The 19,838-nt window shown below is 27.0% G+C and overlaps 2 protein-coding genes across 3 annotated transcripts; one reads left to right on the forward strand and one right to left on the reverse strand.

Annotated features, from left to right (window-relative positions):
* Positions 1 to 2,509: 2,509 nt before the first annotated feature.
* LOC8282205 (RHOMBOID-like protein 1) lies at positions 2,510 to 6,846 on the reverse strand. The gene is made up of 6 exons (XM_002533050.4): positions 6,158 to 6,846; positions 4,951 to 5,114; positions 4,459 to 4,622; positions 4,094 to 4,353; positions 3,417 to 3,543; positions 2,510 to 2,939 (listed from the first exon to the last, which is right to left on the reverse strand). Exons 1-6 carry the CDS (start codon positions 6,538 to 6,540, stop codon positions 2,811 to 2,813), a joined length of 1,227 nt encoding a protein of 408 aa, XP_002533096.2. The 5' UTR covers positions 6,541 to 6,846; the 3' UTR covers positions 2,510 to 2,810.
* A 9,898-nt stretch (positions 6,847 to 16,744) lies between these two features.
* On the forward strand, positions 16,745 to 18,878 carry LOC8282203 (probable xyloglucan galactosyltransferase GT11). 2 transcript variants are annotated; one of them, XM_048371512.1, is made up of 2 exons: positions 16,745 to 17,007; positions 17,244 to 18,878. In XM_048371512.1, the coding sequence occupies exon 2, from the start codon at positions 17,297 to 17,299 to the stop codon at positions 18,743 to 18,745; it is 1,449 nt and encodes a 482-aa protein (XP_048227469.1). In that variant the 5' UTR covers positions 16,745 to 17,007; positions 17,244 to 17,296; the 3' UTR covers positions 18,746 to 18,878. The 2 variants fall into 2 exon arrangements, with proteins under 2 accessions (XP_048227469.1, XP_015583247.2); XM_015727761.3 differs by having other exon boundaries at positions 16,745 to 18,878.
* The last annotated feature ends 960 nt before the right edge of the window (positions 18,879 to 19,838 follow it).

Consider the following 19,838-nt stretch of genomic DNA (forward strand, 5'->3'; position numbering starts at 1 on the left):
ATGTCAAAAAATATTAAAATATTACTAAAAATAAATTTAAATGTCTATTAAATTATATTAAAAATTAAAATGTTGAGCCGACTAAATTATTAAAATTTAAAATCATAAATATATATTTAGCCTTCTTTTACTAATCAACATCTTTTGGAACTGGAATCAAGAATTGCTGTTGTATAATCCATCAATTCCTTCATGTCACTTTACATGAATGATTATGGGAGTTGAGTTTTGTCAATCTGTATTATCTAATTAAGAGTTGAATCGGATAAAGGATAAGTAAAATTATTTGAACTGAATTAAGACGAGATCGAGTTATATCTTTTTTAATTTTTATAAAATTATATTTTTATTATATTTTTATCAGTTGTTTTAATATATTAGTTAGTATTCTAACTATTATGAGGTACAATTTAAGAAATAAAAGCTGAATGTGAATAATAATTCATTATGGAGGAACCTTTTCAGAGTGTGATTCTAAGCTTTTCTATTTTTCCTTTATTTATCAAAGCATCAGATTTCAGAATTATAAATATCATATTTAAGTTTGCAACTTCTTTAGTTTCTGTAAAAATCAAAATAAAATAGATTATCTAAATCTATCCTACACTAAATTTGGTATCAAAGCTTCAAAGACTCTTATAGTTTGATATTCATCAACAATAGAAATATAGGATTTATGAATTGATCATATAAAATCTTGTGATTGAATTGATTCTGTCAAATATTACTTTAATCACCATAATTATGAAGAACTGTATAGGGTAAAATCTACAAAATCATGAAGGTATTATGTTACACAAATATGGATTCAACCATACATTAATATTGCAAGAAATGAAAACAGAGCTTTAAGAAAAACTGTCATCGTATTCTTATCAAAGAATGATGATACGAGTTTAAGGTTTAATCGATTGAAGTTTTCAATGACTAATAGGGATTTGCTCAGAAGGTTCCCTTCAAACCCTAGCGATCAGACTTCCAAAACTACTAACCCTAAATCTACAAATTGCATCCAACATCATTAGAGACAAAAGCATACAAGTTGTGCCAAAGCCAAACCTAAGACCTAATATGCAAACTATGCCTAGTGTTGGTAAATGAGCAAGAAATCTAATACCAAGAAAGCACCAGTAACTACAAAATTTAAAACTTAAAACTTCAAAATGTGCAATTAAAAAAGTTCCATATCTAGATTCACATGTAGGGATTTCAAGACAGCAAGTGGTAGAAATTAATGGTAGCAATTACTGTAATAATAGTAGAAATTAATAGTACATTAACAAACAACTAGAGACGTATCTTAAACAAGCAAAAGAGGTGAAACAACAATGGCAGCTAATAGAAGAGCATATGCAATTCCATGAGCAACATGGAAAAGGGATAGAAGATTAAATACTTATGATTACAAAACCTCAAATCTCGCTCCAAAACTTTGCATGTCCAAGACATTGAAGATGAAGAATCAATTCAAGTAAAGGAAGAATTAGAAAAACAATAAGAAAAGTAGAGCCTTTGCAAGATATTGATCAGCATATAGAAGAGAACAAAAGGTTTGATTTATTGCTCAAGTACAAAAAAAAAAAAAAAAAAAAAAAAACTCTTAAAGTTGTGAATTTGTGTTGCCTATTTATAATGTTCGAAAAGGTGGACTTCATTATTCCCGGTGAGTTCATAGATGAGTCTAAGAGGAGGTTTCAAGTATTTCATTTGCTATAAATAGTTAAAAAAGCTGAATTCGAGTATAATTTTTTATTGTATTTATTTTTATGGATTTTAAAACTCGAAGTATTTTTAGGTGTAATTTTAGATATTTTATTTTTTTTTCTTTGCTAGTTAAAGTATCATATCTCAAATCCTGTCATAAACACCAAATTTCAGCCCGTAACTTGTCCATTTTTTGCAATCTAATGTTATCTTGCATCACTAATGAGACTAGGATTCATACATCATGTAAAAACTTAAGAATAAAGTTCAAATAAGCCTTTAAATTTTGAGGGTACGACCAAAATAGGCCCTTTTAGCCTTTTGGGTCATTTTAATCCAACATTTAGCCTTTTGAAACTTAAAAATAAAGTTCAAATAAGCCTCTAAATTTTGAGGGTAGGGCTAAATAAGCCTTTTTAACCTTTTTGGATCATTTTGAGCCAATATTTATCCTTTTTATTAAGCAAGGGAATCCAATAAAAACAATAATAATTTTTAAAATTAAATTTAACAAACAAGTAATTATCTATTAATAATAATATCAAAAAATTACAAATCCTTAATAAATACTACATATTATTTTATTTTACTTTAACTTTTCTTTTTACTTTTAAAAGAGAGTACACGTAAACTCTCTCATCTAAAGTTAAATTGAGCTAAAATATTAAAATTTTATATTAAAATAGCCTAAAAATGTCAAAAGAGCCTAATTGGCTCTGCCCGCAAAGTTTAGGGGCATATATTAAAACCTCGTTCCTTAAACTTATGGATGGATTGATTTTCAGTACCTAATAAAGAGAAGTAATTCCAAATAAAGTGCTCTTTAAGATTCTATTAAAACATGTTTTCCATCATCTCACCCTTCAACAAATCTAGTCACGATCTGAACTAAAATACAAGAACTATGCTGCTAGTTACGAATGGTGAATTCATTCATCCTACTCACATAAAAACAATGACAATTTGCGAGCATAGGTGAAGACTAACTTCATGAATTTGGGTCATTACTTTGCGGCTTGCGGCTAAAGAAGCATGTTGTCTACAGTTACATAAATGAATCATATAATACACCAAGTTATTATACATCCCTCTGCCATCTCTTTACATCAACTGCAAAGCTGAACACATAACTCCTGCTGAGACTGGGAAAGAGCTCCATCAGCCGACAGTGAAAGGACATGGCTTTTCCCAGTGCTTATGCATGTAATGTTGAGTTCATTTCCAAATTGGCTCAACTGGAAGCACAACAATGGATTCAGGAACCAAAAAGAAATCAGAACAAAAACAATGAAGAAAAAACCATTTAAGAGCAAATAGTATAGGTGCTATATAATTGCATCATTCTGTATTGCTCCCCAAGGCTAGACTTTGATTTATTCTGCAGTATCCTACACATCACTCCTCTGAGATACCCAAGTCAAAAGGTGGGAAAAGCAAGTCGTTTTTTGTTTGAAACAAGGTCGAATAGATATCAAGACAAAATTCAATCCCCAAAGCACCAAGTCAAAAAGAGAATGCAGGTCCGTCGTATGGTTTAGTAAAAACTATGTCGAAAGGGAGCATTTCAAATCCATTCCCTTCATTACTACTGCAGTTTCCTTTCTTATGTCAATGATTTAGATAAACATAATATGAACAGCACATACAAACCAATAAAGAACATGCAAAGGGAGGAGAGAGAGAGAGAGAGAGAGAGAGGTAAAAGCAGTTACATTGCAATCAACTCTTGACGACTTGCAACTCCACAATGAGGTAGGGACGCAGCTCATATAATGACACCAAGAACAATGATCATTTAAATTTGTGCCGCGAAGGAGTGTTACCAACCCAACTGCAAATCTGGAAAAATTACAGAATGTAAAGAAAACTCCTGAACAAGTACCTATAACAGTTCAGATTGTTCAAGTTGTTTGAAATTTAACTCGTCGAAAATAGAAAACAAAAATTGATAAAGCCTTCCTTCCCTCAATCATTTCATTTTGGAACATAATTGGCCAGTCTTGTACATGAAGTATAGAATATCGATTCTAGAAAAGATAAAAATGCTTTTTAATATCATTTTTTTAGTTTTGAAAATGCCTCGGTAATTGATGTTTTTTTTCCAAAAGCATGCTTGACAAAAGCAATTTGTAAAAAAAACTAAAATTAATCTATTAATTAAAAATTTTAAATCTGTGCTTTTTACACCCAACAACAATTCCAAACAGGCTCTAAAGCAATAACTATAGAAAATCTAGAAGTAAGTTCCTATTATGCTTATCTATGTCACTCAGCTTCTCTCCATATACTAAGGAATTTACTTTAACCATAATGATATATACCCATATAAAATATCACATACAGAAAATCAAATATGTAATCAAAATCCCAACTGTAAAGAACAACTTACCCAACAATCAATAGTATGACAGAGACAACCCAAAGTACATACTGATAGGTCTTGTGTTTAGATTTAGCTGGGGGTGCAATGTACCCTGGAGGACAAGCTTTTTGGTTAACCCACCCAAACTGAGGCCGAATCAAGAATACAAATCCAAGAAGAAATCCAGAAAAAAACCCTCCAATATGGGCAAAGTTGTCCACATGTGGAAGGATTCCAACTGCTAAATTTATTATGATGATCAAAACAAGAGTCAGCAATGCTGCCAACTGCACATAAGAATTGGTAGTGTAAGATAACTGGGACAGACATATCACATTATCTAAAGGTGAAAATGTTCTAGGAAACTATTTATTCAGAGCAATTGAATGTACCTTATTTGCATATATGGTCCAGTTTGTAATCAGCTCCGAAAGCATGCCTCCTAGTAGGCCAAAAAGTGCACCAGAGGCACCAACGGAGATATTTGACTGAATAAAGAGGGCTGACAACAAGCTCCCACCAAAACCAGATATGACATACACCAACCCGATTCGGACTGAAACACGTAAATAACGGAAATAAATTATAACTTGCACCCAAAAAGAAAATGTTAACTGATCTTCAACCCCCAAAAATATAATATTAATAAAAAACAATAAATACAAGCATTAGTACTAAAAACTATTTGTAAAGTCACAAATGGTATCCATCGTTTCAAATCACCATCATCGATGTACACCAGACAGACATGTCTATTTAAGTTGTACTTAGTAGATAGGTGATTGCAGTTCCTAGAAACTCTTTCACATGAACAGGTTTATGACATTAAAAAGTAACAAAAAGACATTAATAACAAAGGTGATTTTGAGAAACTAGATACATACTAAATCCAAATTCTTGCTCAAGTCGAATTCCAATAAATACAAGACTCAACATGTTGGCGAGTATATGGAACACTCCGGCATGCAACCACATGCAAGAAAGTAGGCGCCAAGCCTGGTGCCCATCCACCACTTTGTCCACATCTAAAGCTCCCATCTTCTCTAATCTGAAAACATATACTACAGCATATTAGACAAAGAAACTCGGGTTCCCATTCCATAAATGTAATATATATATGAAATGCAGCTCCATCTAGAAAGACTATAGTCGGCAAAGGAAAACTTTAAAAAACACAACTTCTAAATTCTACAACTATGCAAATCTTTTGTGTGTTAATTAACACATGTTAACTAAATTTGAACTTGCCCAAAATAATTAAAGAAATGACTGAAATGAAGTTGTCTAGTGCCAACCCAACAAGGAAAAAATTGAAAATCTCAAATATCCATTATCGTGCCAAGAACAAGCAATTAAATATAAAGAATTCATCAATCGTTTTAATCGAGACCCAGAACCCAAATTTTCCAAGGTTCATCCACAATCACAAATGCAAAGTAGAATCACATATAAAGAATCATCAATCATTTTAATCAAAACCACAACCCAAAATCTCAACTATTAATCCACTATCATATGCAAAGAACAAGAAATGTAGAATCAAATATAAAGAATTATCAATGATTTTAAACATAATCCAGAACCCAGAATGTAGAATCACATATAAAGAATCATCAATCATTCAAATCAAAACCCTGAACCCAAAGTCTCAAATGTCCCTCGACTATAACATGCAAAGAAGAAGCCATGTAGAATCACAGACAAATAATCATTTATCATATAAATCCGGACCCATACCCTGAAAACTTCAAACCTAAAATTCCATCATCACAAATCCAAAGAACAAGCAACGTAGTATGACAAATAAAGTAAAATCAATCACTCAACCTTAAAAAGAAAAAAAAAAAAAGTCATCCAGCATCGCATGCAAAGAACCAGCAATGCAGAATCACATATAGAGAATCACCAACCATTTAGATTAAAACCCAGAACCAAAAAACTCCAATATTCTTTCACTACCACAAGCAAATGTAAGACAATATATAAAAAGGAAAGGAATTTTTAATCATTTTAATCAAAAACCCAGAATCCAAAAAGCTTCAAAATTTGGAAAGAAAGACATGAACATATCAAGAGAGATGAGGCACTCACGTAGAAGAAGAAGGACCAAGAAGCGGGTTTTCCTTCATGGGTTGAAAAGAGAACCTCCCTAAAAACTTGGCAATACAAGATTCTGGCTTCAGGCTATTGCTGGGACAGTTATTAACATACATAGTTGTAACAAATAAAACAACATTAGCCCCCACAAATAACGGTACTAGCCATGGTAACCACCGTCTAAACGGCCTAAACTCGCCGGCTGACGACACATTTTGCTGCTGATTATGAGACGCTACCACTGGTAACGGCGTTGATCCTTTAGATAAGGGTGGTGGTGATTGGCCCACTGGGTGTACAACGTTGTCCCCTCCTCGCCGTGGATGATGATGTACCTTGATCCCTACAGTACTGTTTGCGGGCTCTCCCCCCACCATTGATTCTGATTAAAAACTGAATCAAGAAATTGTTTTTATCAAAGATCACGGTACATTGCAGGAGAAGGAAGGTGAAGTGGGAGAGGGAGAGGGAGGTATAAATGCGTTCCGTTTTGGTTATTTATTAAGATAGAACATAAAATTGATGCTTTGTTTTAAATTATTATGACAATAATGTCTTGGATTTATGGTTTGTACTTACTCTAATGTCCGACTAGAGAAATTAAATAATCTAATTTTCAGTTCAATACAATATTAGAATCTAGCTGGATTCGGCTTCTCACTCAAAACCCATCTCCAAAACTTGCTTTGATTTTTCATTATTTATCAGGGAAATGCCTATTTTCCTCAACTATATGATAATTGATGGCTACATATTATTTACAGTTAATATAAAAATAATATTTTCTCTAAATAATAATATAATAATATATTTAAATTTAATTTAAATAGTAAATAGCAATTCTACTTTTTGGGTTTTTATTTTTGAAAATATAAACTCTGAAATAGATTTGAATGAGTTGTTATCCATTTACAATGGAGTTGAAGTAAAGGGGAGCAATTATTTTACTTTTAATAATGATTATAAGTGATTAATGTGAATAGAGAAATCAAAGTGGTAATTAATTTTTATAAGAATAATGTAATGATTTAAAAAAACATTATATGAAATTCATTAAATTTATGTATTTGTCTCTTTGTCTGCCATCATTTTTATTGGTTGATGTTCATAATATCTCATTATTTGATGTATAATTTAACTAAAGGATTCAATTTGGTAAAATAACATTAAATAAGCACAAAGATTATATTGAGATTGATACAATTAATTCATATAGAAAGAAAAAAAAAATCAGGGTACTTGCTAATTACTAAACAAATTAGATCAGAGATTAAAGTTAATAGTGTACTTAATTCAGGATTAATGAACATGGGTAGTATGATTCTTGTAAAGCATTGTGATGTCTTTCTAATTTGCCTTTTAGATTTTGTCCCCTTGCAGAGATTATTAAAATCATATAATAATAATCTGTGGTTCTTATTCATGAGAAGTACCTTCTTAGAAAGTGCTACTTAAAAGAGATTATTTGTCAAAAATTGTATTTTTAATGTGTAATTCCAAGTATATTATTTATTTATTTATTTTTAAATATAATTAGATTTTAAAAAATATAATAATTTTTTTCAATTAGTTTCGCACCGTAAATTATTATATTTTAAAACTTGTAAATTAAAATGATCAGATTTTATAATATTCAAAGTTTAAAGATTATAACATGCAATCCTCTTTTTAGCTTTTTCAGTATTTAAAATGTAAGATTTCCATTATATATTTAACATATTTAATTATTTTTAAATAGATTTCTTATAAATGTGAATTTCTCAAATATATTATAATAATAATAATAATAATTAATTAATTATTATTATTATTATTATTATTATTATTATTTCCGCCAATCACTCGCACTGTCAACCTGACCAGAGCTGTTCTTAATCCCAACTACACGTTGAGCATCTGTCCATTGTTGTGAAAGAGAGCCAATCACCGTTGGGGAGTTAAGTGAAAAGAATAATAATTAAATTGAATACAGAAAACATTACCATATTGAAAATGATAAAAATATATTTTTAATTTTTAATTTGTCAACCTTATTTTATTAGTTTTATTTATTTTTATTTTATTTTATTAAATTTTTCTATTTTTATATAATTTATTTCTAATCTAACTAAGAAAGAAAATACATAAATTTAATAAAATAAAATAAAAATTTAGAATTTAATAAAATAAAAATAAAAAATTTAATAAATAACTCATTTTAGAAATAATGATATAAAAATAAAGTTACTAAGTCACTAGACATAAATTTTAGAGCTATATAACTTTAGAGATATATATTCATTTTATATTGTCAATTTATTTAACAAATATTCATATCTAAAATATTGTAACTTATAAATAAATAAACAAAAATATAACTAAAAAAGTTCTAACATGAATTAATAATGTAATAAACATGAAATTATTTTGACATGATTATTATTTATAAAGTGTACTTATTTCTAATATATAAAATTTAAATATGTGTGAAATTCATAATTTTTATTAACTTATTGATTAATAAATTATATTTATAATTAAATAATATTTTTAATTTTAAAAAGAATATTTTAATTAAAATTTAATATTACATTAATTAAAAAATTTCTTCCAATAGAAACTAACAAAATAATTTTCTAGTTAGACAATAATTTCAATTCTAGACAATAATTTTTTAAATAATATCTTTGATGTTATATTAATTAATAAATTAATTTTTTAATTATATATTAATTCTAATCTTAAAAAATAATAATATTAATTAGTTAGAGATTAAAAATAACTTTCGTATAATCCTACTAATAAAATCTCAAAATACTCTTAAAGAAAACTCTTTAATTTATTATTTCATAAAATAATATAAGTTGTTATAGAATATTAAAAAATCTATTAAATTTTATTTATAAGTTCAATTTATATTTTCATTTATAATAAAATAATAATAAAATCGTGCAACGAACACGTAACAATTAGTTTTTAATCCATATATATATATATATATATATATATATATATATATATATATATATATATATATATATATATATCAATCTATAAGACCTAAAATTTTTTTATACGTGTATTTAATTTTTAATATGCAAGATTCTTATTTTGACATCTGTACTATTTTTGACACATAGAATTCAAGTTTATGTATAATTTTATGATTTTTTTAATTAATTTATTGATTAATAAATTACATTCCTAATTAAACACCCATTCTAATCCTAAATAGCACATTACTAATATATTAGTTTTTTAATTAGATAATGATTAGTTTTTAATTAAAAAATAATTATTTTAAAAGATAGCATCTTAATTATATTTTAATATTATATTAACTAACAAATCATTTTTCTAATTAAGATAACGATTATAATTATAGAAAAATATTAAATATTATATTCACTAATAAATTAATTTTTAATTATACAATAATTTTTAATTTTAAAATAATAGTAATATTAATATAGTGATAGTATTAGTTTATATAATAATAGAGTTAATAAATAAATATTTTAGAAATAATTTATTGATAGTATTAATTGAAAGATAATATTAATAAATAAATATTTTATTAATATCATAATATGAATAAATTTTTTAAAAAATTAAAGATATTTAGAAATAGTTAATTTGCTATTATTTTTAAAATTATTATAAATTAATATTAAATATTAAGCAATTGATTAAATTGTATTTATAAATTTGATTTTATAATTGAAATAATAATAATAATCGTGCAACGCACGAGTAAACGACTAATTAAAAAATTAAACATTAGCACTAGACATTATTTATCTTTTATATTAGTAAATAAAAAGTTAGACTTTCTAGAGCTTGATAACTTAGTAAAGCATGAAATTTCTTTGTATTTTTTAAGGATATAAAAATTTAAAAAGAAATAAGTTTTTCTATTAATCCAGTAATATCAATAATGGTCTTTATGATATTGAATTATAAAGACTTGTTTAAAATATTTTATGATAAATTACCTTTTCGATTGCAGTCAAAAATATACTTTTGATATTATATAATTGCCTGATATATTGATTATTTTCCTCTCTCAATAAACTATTGATATTATACAATCAAGAGCAAAAGGTTTCATCCCGTAATTTCTTAACTTAATAAAATGTCAATTCTTTTACCTAAATATTATGGATTATTTTGTGCTTTAAACAATGACAATATAAGGATAAGATTTAAAGAAGACTAAACTGAAATTTTAAAAGAATCAAATTATAAAAGTATTAAGAAGTGTCAAAAAAATTTATTTTAGAAAAATTTATTTTAAAAATAGATTTTGCTAAAATATTATTGTGGAACCCTACTATTATAATTCTATTTTTTAATTATAGATAATTAATTCGTATCATTTTGTATAATTTATTTATTTTATACATACTAATATATATTTTTAATAAATTTATATATAATTTTTTATTATTTATACAAATCAAAATCACATAGATGAATTTCATAATTGTCAAATATTATTGGTAAATTTCCAAAAATAGATAAAAATTTGATTGATTACTAACTAAGGACTATATATTATTGGCTTATATAGTAATTAATTATGTTAATAAATTATTAAAATTAAAATAACATCAATTCTTATAGATTTTTATGATATTATATACTTATAATATATTAGAACGACTCTTTAAAAACATATCGATTGAACGATATTTTTGTAACAATATAATATATTAAAAAGACTCTTTAAAAACCAATAGACTAGATGATATTTTTATAAAAATTATATTGAAATATACCATAAGACCAACATCATTAGCCCTAGACACTTGATAATGAGGATATCATGGCTCTTGCAAATTGGTATATAAAATTATTTGTTTTTATTTTAAGACAAAAGTGAACAACTTCCATGTCAAGAAACATAAAACCTATCTAATAGTTGAAGCAAGAGATAACTTTGAATAGATGAAGGGTCTTAGAGCATTTTCTTAGAAAACAATGGTCCAAATAAAGAAAGGAAAAATATATGCATCTTTTGACATTTGGCAAAATATTGTGCAACTAAGGTTACAATTGTGGTGGTGGAAAGTAAATCTTTATCATTATATCAGAATTGGACAATTCACAAGTCTCCAAATTCACATTTTCCTACTGAGTAATTTAATTATGGTCAATTCTTAGTTAAAAACAAATCAACATCTAAACATTGTCTTTAGAGGTTTAATGTTGATTTGGAGCTTTCTTTTATTCAGATATTAAATTATCCTTTTCTACCAAGTAACCAATGACCAACAACTTTTCCTTCAAATTTATAATTGAAAAAGTTCTTTTCTGGCTAAGTAAGTCCACAAAAAGTTATTTTTCTGGCTAAGTAATGTCCAGAAAATGGCTAAGTAAGAATGGAATGTGTCACTTTGCAATGCTTTTTAATCCCATGTGTTTCAACTCTATAATGGATAATACCAAATTTCATAGATTTTTGTTTTTCTAGATGCTTTTAATCCAAAGAAATATATAAAGAGAGATAAGATAATTTCTCTAATGGTACTCTTAGTTTAAAGAACATCATTTGTGCAATTAAAAACTTTCACAACAAATAGTTTCAATATACTTTATATATGGTGACTTTTATTTATTTTAATTATATTTTCATAAATATTAGTAATTTTAACTATTTTTTTTTCGTTTATAATTTTTGCTAATAAAAAAATAGAATTATAAATATTAATTAATTAAAGAAAATTTACAGTATATTTATTAAAATTAAAATAGACATTATAGAGACTGATGTTTTTTTTAAGATTTCAATATTTTTGAGGCAGTTAAGTCTTTAGGCACTAATACCATATTAGAATCTTGGTGGTTAGAGAATGTTGGATGTGAGACATCTTCCTTTTATATGAAATAGACTTAAGTTACAAGCTGTTCATTTTAAAAATCGACTTAGTCATGGGATCACAAAATTTGTACCTCCTAAATTTCTCAAAATAGATAATAAAATAATGACTCACCGTTTTTTAGTCTAATTTCTTTTCATTAAGCTTATAAGGCCTTACCATAGTTGGACAACTTCAAACATGAAGATGCTTTAAACTAGGCTTCTTGCTTGTCCAAAGTGCATAAACAATTTTAGTATTTAATTTAGTTAGAACTATGCTAAGGATATATGTTGCCGTTGTAAGTGCTTCTTCCCAGCGTGATTTTGGTAAGATAGAATGGCTAATCATGCTCCTTATGTCATTAAATGTCTTATTTCGTCTTTCAGCTACACCATTCATAGTGGGTAAACTCAGTATGGTATACTATGGGACGATATTGCATTCTTCTAGAAATTTAGTAAATGGTCATGGATGTTGTTTACCTGAACTATCATATCTATTATAGTATTAACCACCACGATTTGACACTTTTGATTCTTTTGTTGAGTTGATTCTCAACTTTAGCCTTATATTATTTGAATACATCCAGTGACTTTGATTTTTTATGAATTAGATATATTCAGCTATATATAGAACATCGTCTATAAATATTATAAAGTATTGTTTTTCATTTCAAGCAATCGTAGGGAATAGTCGACAAAAATTTGTATGTATAAATTCTAAGACGTTCAAATTCCTTTTGGCTTTAAATCTTCTTTTATTGATTTGTTTTCTCTTTATATAGTTAACATAGACGTTGTGAAATTTAAAAAATCTAGAATTTTGTTTGACACAAGTCTCTCCATTATTTATCTAGAGATACAACCTAATCTCTTGTGCCATAAAATAACCAAATTCTCAATGGTTGATTTTCTTTTAGTACCTCGTATACTTAATTGCGTGGGTTCATGAAATGAAGCAATTATATCAATTGAATAAAGATTATTATGACCTGACTAAGAATCAAAACTAACCAATTTTGAATCATGAAATAAACTAAAATTTCCATTCGCCAAGGAACACAAATAATCTGATTTGTCCAAAATAGAAATAGAAATCAAATTCCACCTAAATAGTATCACAATAAATGTTTCATCAAAGATCCAATAATCCAATCCTTAATAATAACCTAAAAGTTCTTATTGCTTCAACTTGAATTGTCTTGTCGTTGCTCACATAGATGTATTTTTTACCGTCACTTAGCTTTTAACAATTAAGAAAATCCTGCATAGACACACTGATGTGAGTTGATGTACCATAATCTATCTATTATACATGTCTAGGAACCATAGTTAATTAACTTTAGGAAAAAAAACTAAGAAGCCATGCATGATAATTAGTGTATTACTTCTTTTAGTGCCCTTTAGCTCTACAGAAGAAACAACTAGTAATTTCTGGTTTATTCGGTTTCAATGTTGGTAATATTATATACTTGAGATTGCACTATACTAACATGTATATGTTGCTCTTAGAAAGAATTTGAAATAAAAGATTTTTCCCGGATCATTTGAAATTATTTAAAGGGTGAAGAGACTAGCTAGAGTTTTTATCTCAAATTCAAGTCTTAACATTCAATATTGTGAAATTCTTCTCTTTCACACTCAAACTCTTAATTAATATTAGTATTAGCCTAAAAATATCCAAATCACTTAACAATTATGAAGTTTAAAATCTAGAATCATATTAGTGTTAGGTTAAATTCTTAAAATAAACATCAATGAACTCAAAATCAATTATGTTTATAATTACTAACAAAGAATAGATTAATAAGCGGGATGGTACTTGAATTCATAATATGATTAATTACTCTCTAGAGTGTGCAGATCAACACGTATTTTGCAGAAAGCCATTTAATTTTCTTTGTATTTTCTAACTGATATATGATATTAGTTTAGAATAAAATCATACGTGTGATCTGGGAACTATAACCATTATATTTATAAAGATAACAACAATTTTAATATTATTTTTTTGATTTAGCCCATCACAAAAGTAAAAATTATTTTTTAGGTCTCTATACATTAAAAGCTTACAATTTGTTAGATATACTAAAGGAATAAGTACATAAAAGTATTATGTGGTTTCATCATTTTACAATTTTTAGTATGTATTTTTTTTTCAGACAAAAAGAGCCATGTGGTTACAAATCGTGAAGGAAAAGTATTTCATCATTAAAAGTCTTGATTTTTGTAAGGATTTAGTCATCTTCACTCCGATCAGTCATCATTATCTCTCATGTTTGATAATATAAGTTTAGAGCTTAATAACTCAAAACGTCATTTTTTAACCGTTAAATTAATATTATCAGATTAATGACTTCTTAAATTGCAGTTTAACGATCAAATATTGAAATTGTGAGTTATTAAGCTTTAAACTTGCGTTATCAAACACAAACAATATGATAATGATAGCTGATCGGCGTAAAGGTGGTTGAATCCTTGCAAATTGAGACTTTTTAATGATGATATATCTTTTTTTCTCACGATCTATAACCACATGTCTCTTTTTATTTGAAAAAATACCACATATTAACAGTTGTAAAATAAAAAAACCACAAAATATTTTTATGTACTTATCTCTATATTAAATCTAAATTATCCAAACCTTATTAGATCACTTTTAATTGAGTTTAACATTAAATGGTTACATATAATTTATAATTATTTACATTTAATTATCTATATCCATTAAATTTTTATTTTGTAATCTTAACCGTTTAGAAAAGTGACCTCCTCTTTGCTAAATAGATAATTTAACTTTTATTCATTAAATTATTCAAATTCTAAGCTTCATTAAAATTCAAAAACCTTATGGCTAATGTAATAAAATTATAGGAGCCACAATATATATTATAGAATTAAATCAAATTATTTTAGCACTTCTCTCTCCTTCTCACCTTTTATCTTCTTTTTTTTTTTTATTTCACTAAACCTCATTTGTTACATTATATCAAGAATCAGAAATAATTTCCTTGCAAATTCTTGTCTTTTGATAATTCTTTTTTTTTTTTTCTTTAAACAGTAAACAAAACCTTAAACTTCACAATACTATTATTTAAAAGAATAATTAAGAACCTTAATATCAAGCAAACTGTATATCAAAGATCATTCTTCTTGTTCATCAATTTTCTTAAAGACTAATAATAGGTAATGTGACTTTCATATCTCACTACTTATTTAATTAGTAGGATCCATTATAATTTAAACAAACTATTTTAATATAAAATGGTAAAACTCTCGCATTATGGAAATGGCAGAGGGTGGATATTGGATTATTTAAGGTTTTCCAAATTCAAATTTAATTAGATACACATATTTAAATCTATTCTAAATTCATTTAAAATATTATTTTATTATCTAAATCCGCTCTAAATTTGAATAGAAAAACTTATATACTACCTAAATCCGTTCAAATTTGTTTAATTTTTAAAATAAATTTTATAGATATTTAAATATGTATCGGATATTTTATCCATTGAATATCCATTTATATGAATATTCTGACAATTAAATAAATACATATCTATAAAATTTAAACTTTAAAATATATTAACAAATATTGATGAAACAAAAAACTAAAAATTCTAATAAAACCAGAAAATATTATAAAAATTAAACTAATCAGATCTAAAATTAAAATCTCAACGCATTAATACAACCTAAGCATAAATTTATCATATTTAAAATAGTATTATAAATCACCAAAGAAAAATTATATGCAATATTTAGTAATTCAAAAATTACATAATCGAATTCAGCTAGTAAGTATCCAATAAATTAAAATCGAACCCGACCCGTGTATTGAAATTTAAAACGGGACTCATTTCAAATTTAATTACAATTATCTAATCAATTTTATTAGGGTTCAGATAGAGCGGGTACCAAAAAAACCCGCCCCGCTGCCATTCCTATAGTCGAAAACACTAAAGAAATTTTTTTTAAAAGGAGTTACACTCTAAATTTATCCATAGGTTTTTATTTATTTATTTTTGGGTTTTATACATGTGGTCATGTTCCCTCTATGACATCCTTTTTAAGAGATTGGTTAGTCATTTACTTAGTGTGAAGCCATTAGAGACTAAATCTATGAGACCTTTGTTGTATGCATTTGAGATTGCATTTTTTCAAACCAGTTTTTCTAAAATAAAAAATCTATTTATTTGCTTATTTAACTTTAAAAATTACTTTAATAAAAAGATTTGACAAAATTAATATATAAGAAAGTTAAAAAAGAAATTATAAACCTATTTTGTAACATTCAGCAATTTCAAAGAGGCATATAATAACAGGCATTTGTAAATTGTAATCTAATCAGTGGGATTAAAAAATAATAATAATTAATAAATATATATCTTTTGGTGATTCTTCTTTCCTGATTAAGTAATTGTGTTTCTCAAAAGAAAAAGAATTTAAAAAAGAAAAGAAATAACTCAATGATAAAAGGAAAATATTTTTATAATACATATGCTCTTTTTGTATGTTCTTTTTAGGAATATATCTATTTTGTCAGTTTATTATATTATAATAAATTGAAGAAAATAATTAAGAAAGAAAATAATAATAATATAGTTAAGGAAGAAAACCTTAATTTTTAATTAAGGACAGTCCAGCAACTAATCAAACCAATTTGATTAACTTAACAAGGTATGTTTGTGTGTATATGTATAATTAACATTCCTTAACAATATTGAACAGATCCAACATCTTGAATTCTTCAACGCAACCACTTCCTTTTTCTCCCTCTTTTACTCTCCTTAAACCCATACTTATTCCTTATTCATGCATTTTCTTGCTCCACAAACAACCCTTTAGATTCCCCTCTCATCACTTTCTTGTTCCCATCACTCCATGGAACATAAATTCTATGATTCTTGATTGCCAAGACTTCTCTTATTCGTGCATTATCCTGAAGAAAGAACAAAGAAGCTGTAGCTATGGTTGGACAAGGACCCAAGAAATTCTGGTATTTTGTTCTCACATCTTTTCTTTTATGGTTCTTATTGGTTTATTTCTATTATTCTGGTATAAAGATAGATAAAAACCAAGGTGACAATTTTGTTGGTACCCATGAATCTACATTTGTTCATGTCCATGGAAATTCTATTGAAAAGGGAATTAAAGATAGAGAAGATGTTAAAGAATCTACTGTAGATGTGAATGTAACAAGTAAAGGTAGCCCTATTGACAATTTCTTTACAGGAGGTGATTGGGATAGATATCTTGATGAAATATCAAAGGAATCAGATAATATAATGCACCTCACAGAGAATATTGAAGCTCAATCTGCTAACAAAGACTTTGTTAGAGATAATGGGATTGAAAGAAAGGTTGATTATGTTCCTAAAGGAGAGAAAAAGATTGAACAGCTTATCGTAGAAAATGGTTCGGATTCGGATTCAGAATCATGCTTTGGTCGATACATTTATATTCATGATCTTCCTGGTGAATTCAATGAGGACTTGCTCAAGCATTGCCAGTTCCTTAGTGAATGGTCTAATATGTGTTCTTTGATATCAAACTTTGGTTTGGGTCCAGGACTAAGGAATCCTGACAGAGTGTTTTCAAACACTGGATGGTATGAGACAAATCAGTTTATGCTAGAAGTCATTTTCCACAATAGAATGAAACAGTACAAGTGCTTAACTAATGATTCCTCATTAGCTTCAGCAATCTTTGTACCTTACTATGCAGGACTTGATGTTGCTAGATATTTATGGAATTCTCATACAGAGATGAAGGATTATTATTCGCTTGATCTTGTCAAGTGGCTAACAGAAAAACCTGAATGGAAAAGAATGTGGGGTAGAGATCATTTCTTGGTTGCAGGAAGGATTACTTGGGATTTTAGAAGATTGACAGATGATAATTCTGATTGGGGAAACAAACTTATGCTTTTGCCTGAATCAAGAAACATGACATTGTTGACAATTGAGTCCAGTCCATGGCACGCAAATGACTTTGCTATACCATATCCGACTTATTTCCATCCTTCGAGCGACAAAGAAGTGTTCGGATGGCAGAACAGAATGAGGAGAATAAAAAGACGATTCCTGTTCTCGTTTGCAGGTGCTCCAAGGCCTAACATTACAGAATCTATCCGCGGAGAAATCATCCATCAATGCCAGGCTACAAGGAGGAAATGCAAGATGCTTGAATGTGCTTCAGGTTCAAACAAATGTTACAAGCCAGTTAATGTGATGAAGATCTTTCAAAGTTCAACATTCTGCTTGCAGCCTTCAGGGGATTCATATACAAGGCGATCGACATTTGATGCAATCTTGGCAGGATGTATTCCAGTCTTCTTTCATCCAGGTTCAGCTTACGTCCAATATTTATGGCATTTGCCTAAGGATTATACTAAATATTCTGTGTTCATACCGCGTAATGAGGTGAAAAATGGCAAGGCAAGTATTGAAAGGATACTATCTCGGATTCCAAAAGAAAAAAAGATGGCCATGAGAGAGCAAGTTATAAAGCTGATTCCAGGAGTTGTATATGCAAATCCAAGGTCTAACTTAAAGACCCTTGATGATGCATTTGATATTACAATTGATGGAGTTCTTGAAAGGGTTGATAAGATAAGGAGTGATATCAGAGAAGGTAAGAATGTTTCTGACGAAGATGAAGAATTTTCTTGGAAGAAGATTTTGTTTGAAACAGTAGGAGAACATGAATGGGATCATTTCTTTACAAGGTCATAGAAATTGAATAGGAAGAAGAGATGTTAGAAACATGATATGAAAGAAAGAAAGATAAAAGGCAAAAGATTGGTTTAATTGTACAAATGATTCATCATAGAAAGGAAGAGAAAACTTCACTTTGTTTGTTTCTCAACTTCTTGTGTGTGTGTTTCTATCTGTAATTGGGTGACTTGTGCTGCTGAAGTGAGATATCAGTCCAACTATGACAGAATGAGAATGTATAAGAGAAAAAAATTGATTTTTTTCATATACTCTATCACAAGTCTACAATAATTAATAAATACATTTGAATATAAAAGATAATAATAAATATTAAATATTAAAAAATATATAAAGAAATATATTTTTAATAATTTTCAATTTTACCGAAAGAATAATAAATTACAATTTTAGTAGAAATGTGCTTCATTCAATAGACTACTTCATCTATTCACTTAGGGTATGTTTAGTTTGGCAAATCAATGCAGCTCATAATTGATATTTGGCGATGATAACCGATAAATTAAACCGTTTGATAAAATTTTATTATCGGTTGTTATTAGTATATTAAATGAGGGTATAATTTATCATTAATAATTTTTATTTTATTATTTATATTCAATGATGCAAATTAATAAAAATAACTTATCATAATTAAAAATATTATAGTCAATTTTTTTAGTTCAATTGTATTTATTATTAAAAATATTTAAAAAATTATTTTAAAAGTATAAATTTAAATTTAAATTCTACTAATAAAAATTTCTAATTTCAAATACTATAACTATAAATATTATAATTATTTAACTATTAAGAATAATTTTAAAATAATAATTAGTTACTATAAAATATAAAAATCTAATTATATGAGATCAATTTAAAGTATGTTCTTATTAATAAGTTTTAATAAGAATAATAATGTCCAAATAAATAAATAAAATCAAATCAGCTATCAGCTAATAAGAGAAAACTTTAAAATAGAGCTAATACAAATAATAACTAAAGTTAATATAATCAATAATTACTGATTGAGACTAAATTAATTATCAGTCATTATTTTTTAATTTTTTACCAAACACTTTAATATAGTTGTTCAACAACAGTTGCATCAAAC

Source organism: Ricinus communis, chromosome 1 (genome assembly GCF_019578655.1).
Source record: "Ricinus communis isolate WT05 ecotype wild-type chromosome 1, ASM1957865v1, whole genome shotgun sequence".
Taxonomy (NCBI): domain Eukaryota; kingdom Viridiplantae; phylum Streptophyta; class Magnoliopsida; order Malpighiales; family Euphorbiaceae; genus Ricinus; species Ricinus communis.

Coding starts and splice junctions, on each gene's coding strand:
- LOC8282203 (XM_015727761.3), top strand. CDS start 16,979: ATGGTTGGACAAGGACCCAAGAAATTCTGGTATTTTGTTCTCACATCT.
- LOC8282205 (XM_002533050.4), bottom strand. CDS start 6,540: ATGGTGGGGGGAGAGCCCGCAAACAGTACTGTAGGGATCAAGGTACAT. Junction 5,115..6,157: donor CTTGGTCCTTCTTCTTCTAC/GTGAGTGCCTCA, acceptor ATATGTTTTCAG/ATTAGAGAAGATGGGAGCTT. Junction 4,354..4,458: donor GGACCATATATGCAAATAAG/GTACATTCAATT, acceptor TCTTATGTGCAG/TTGGCAGCATTGCTGACTCT.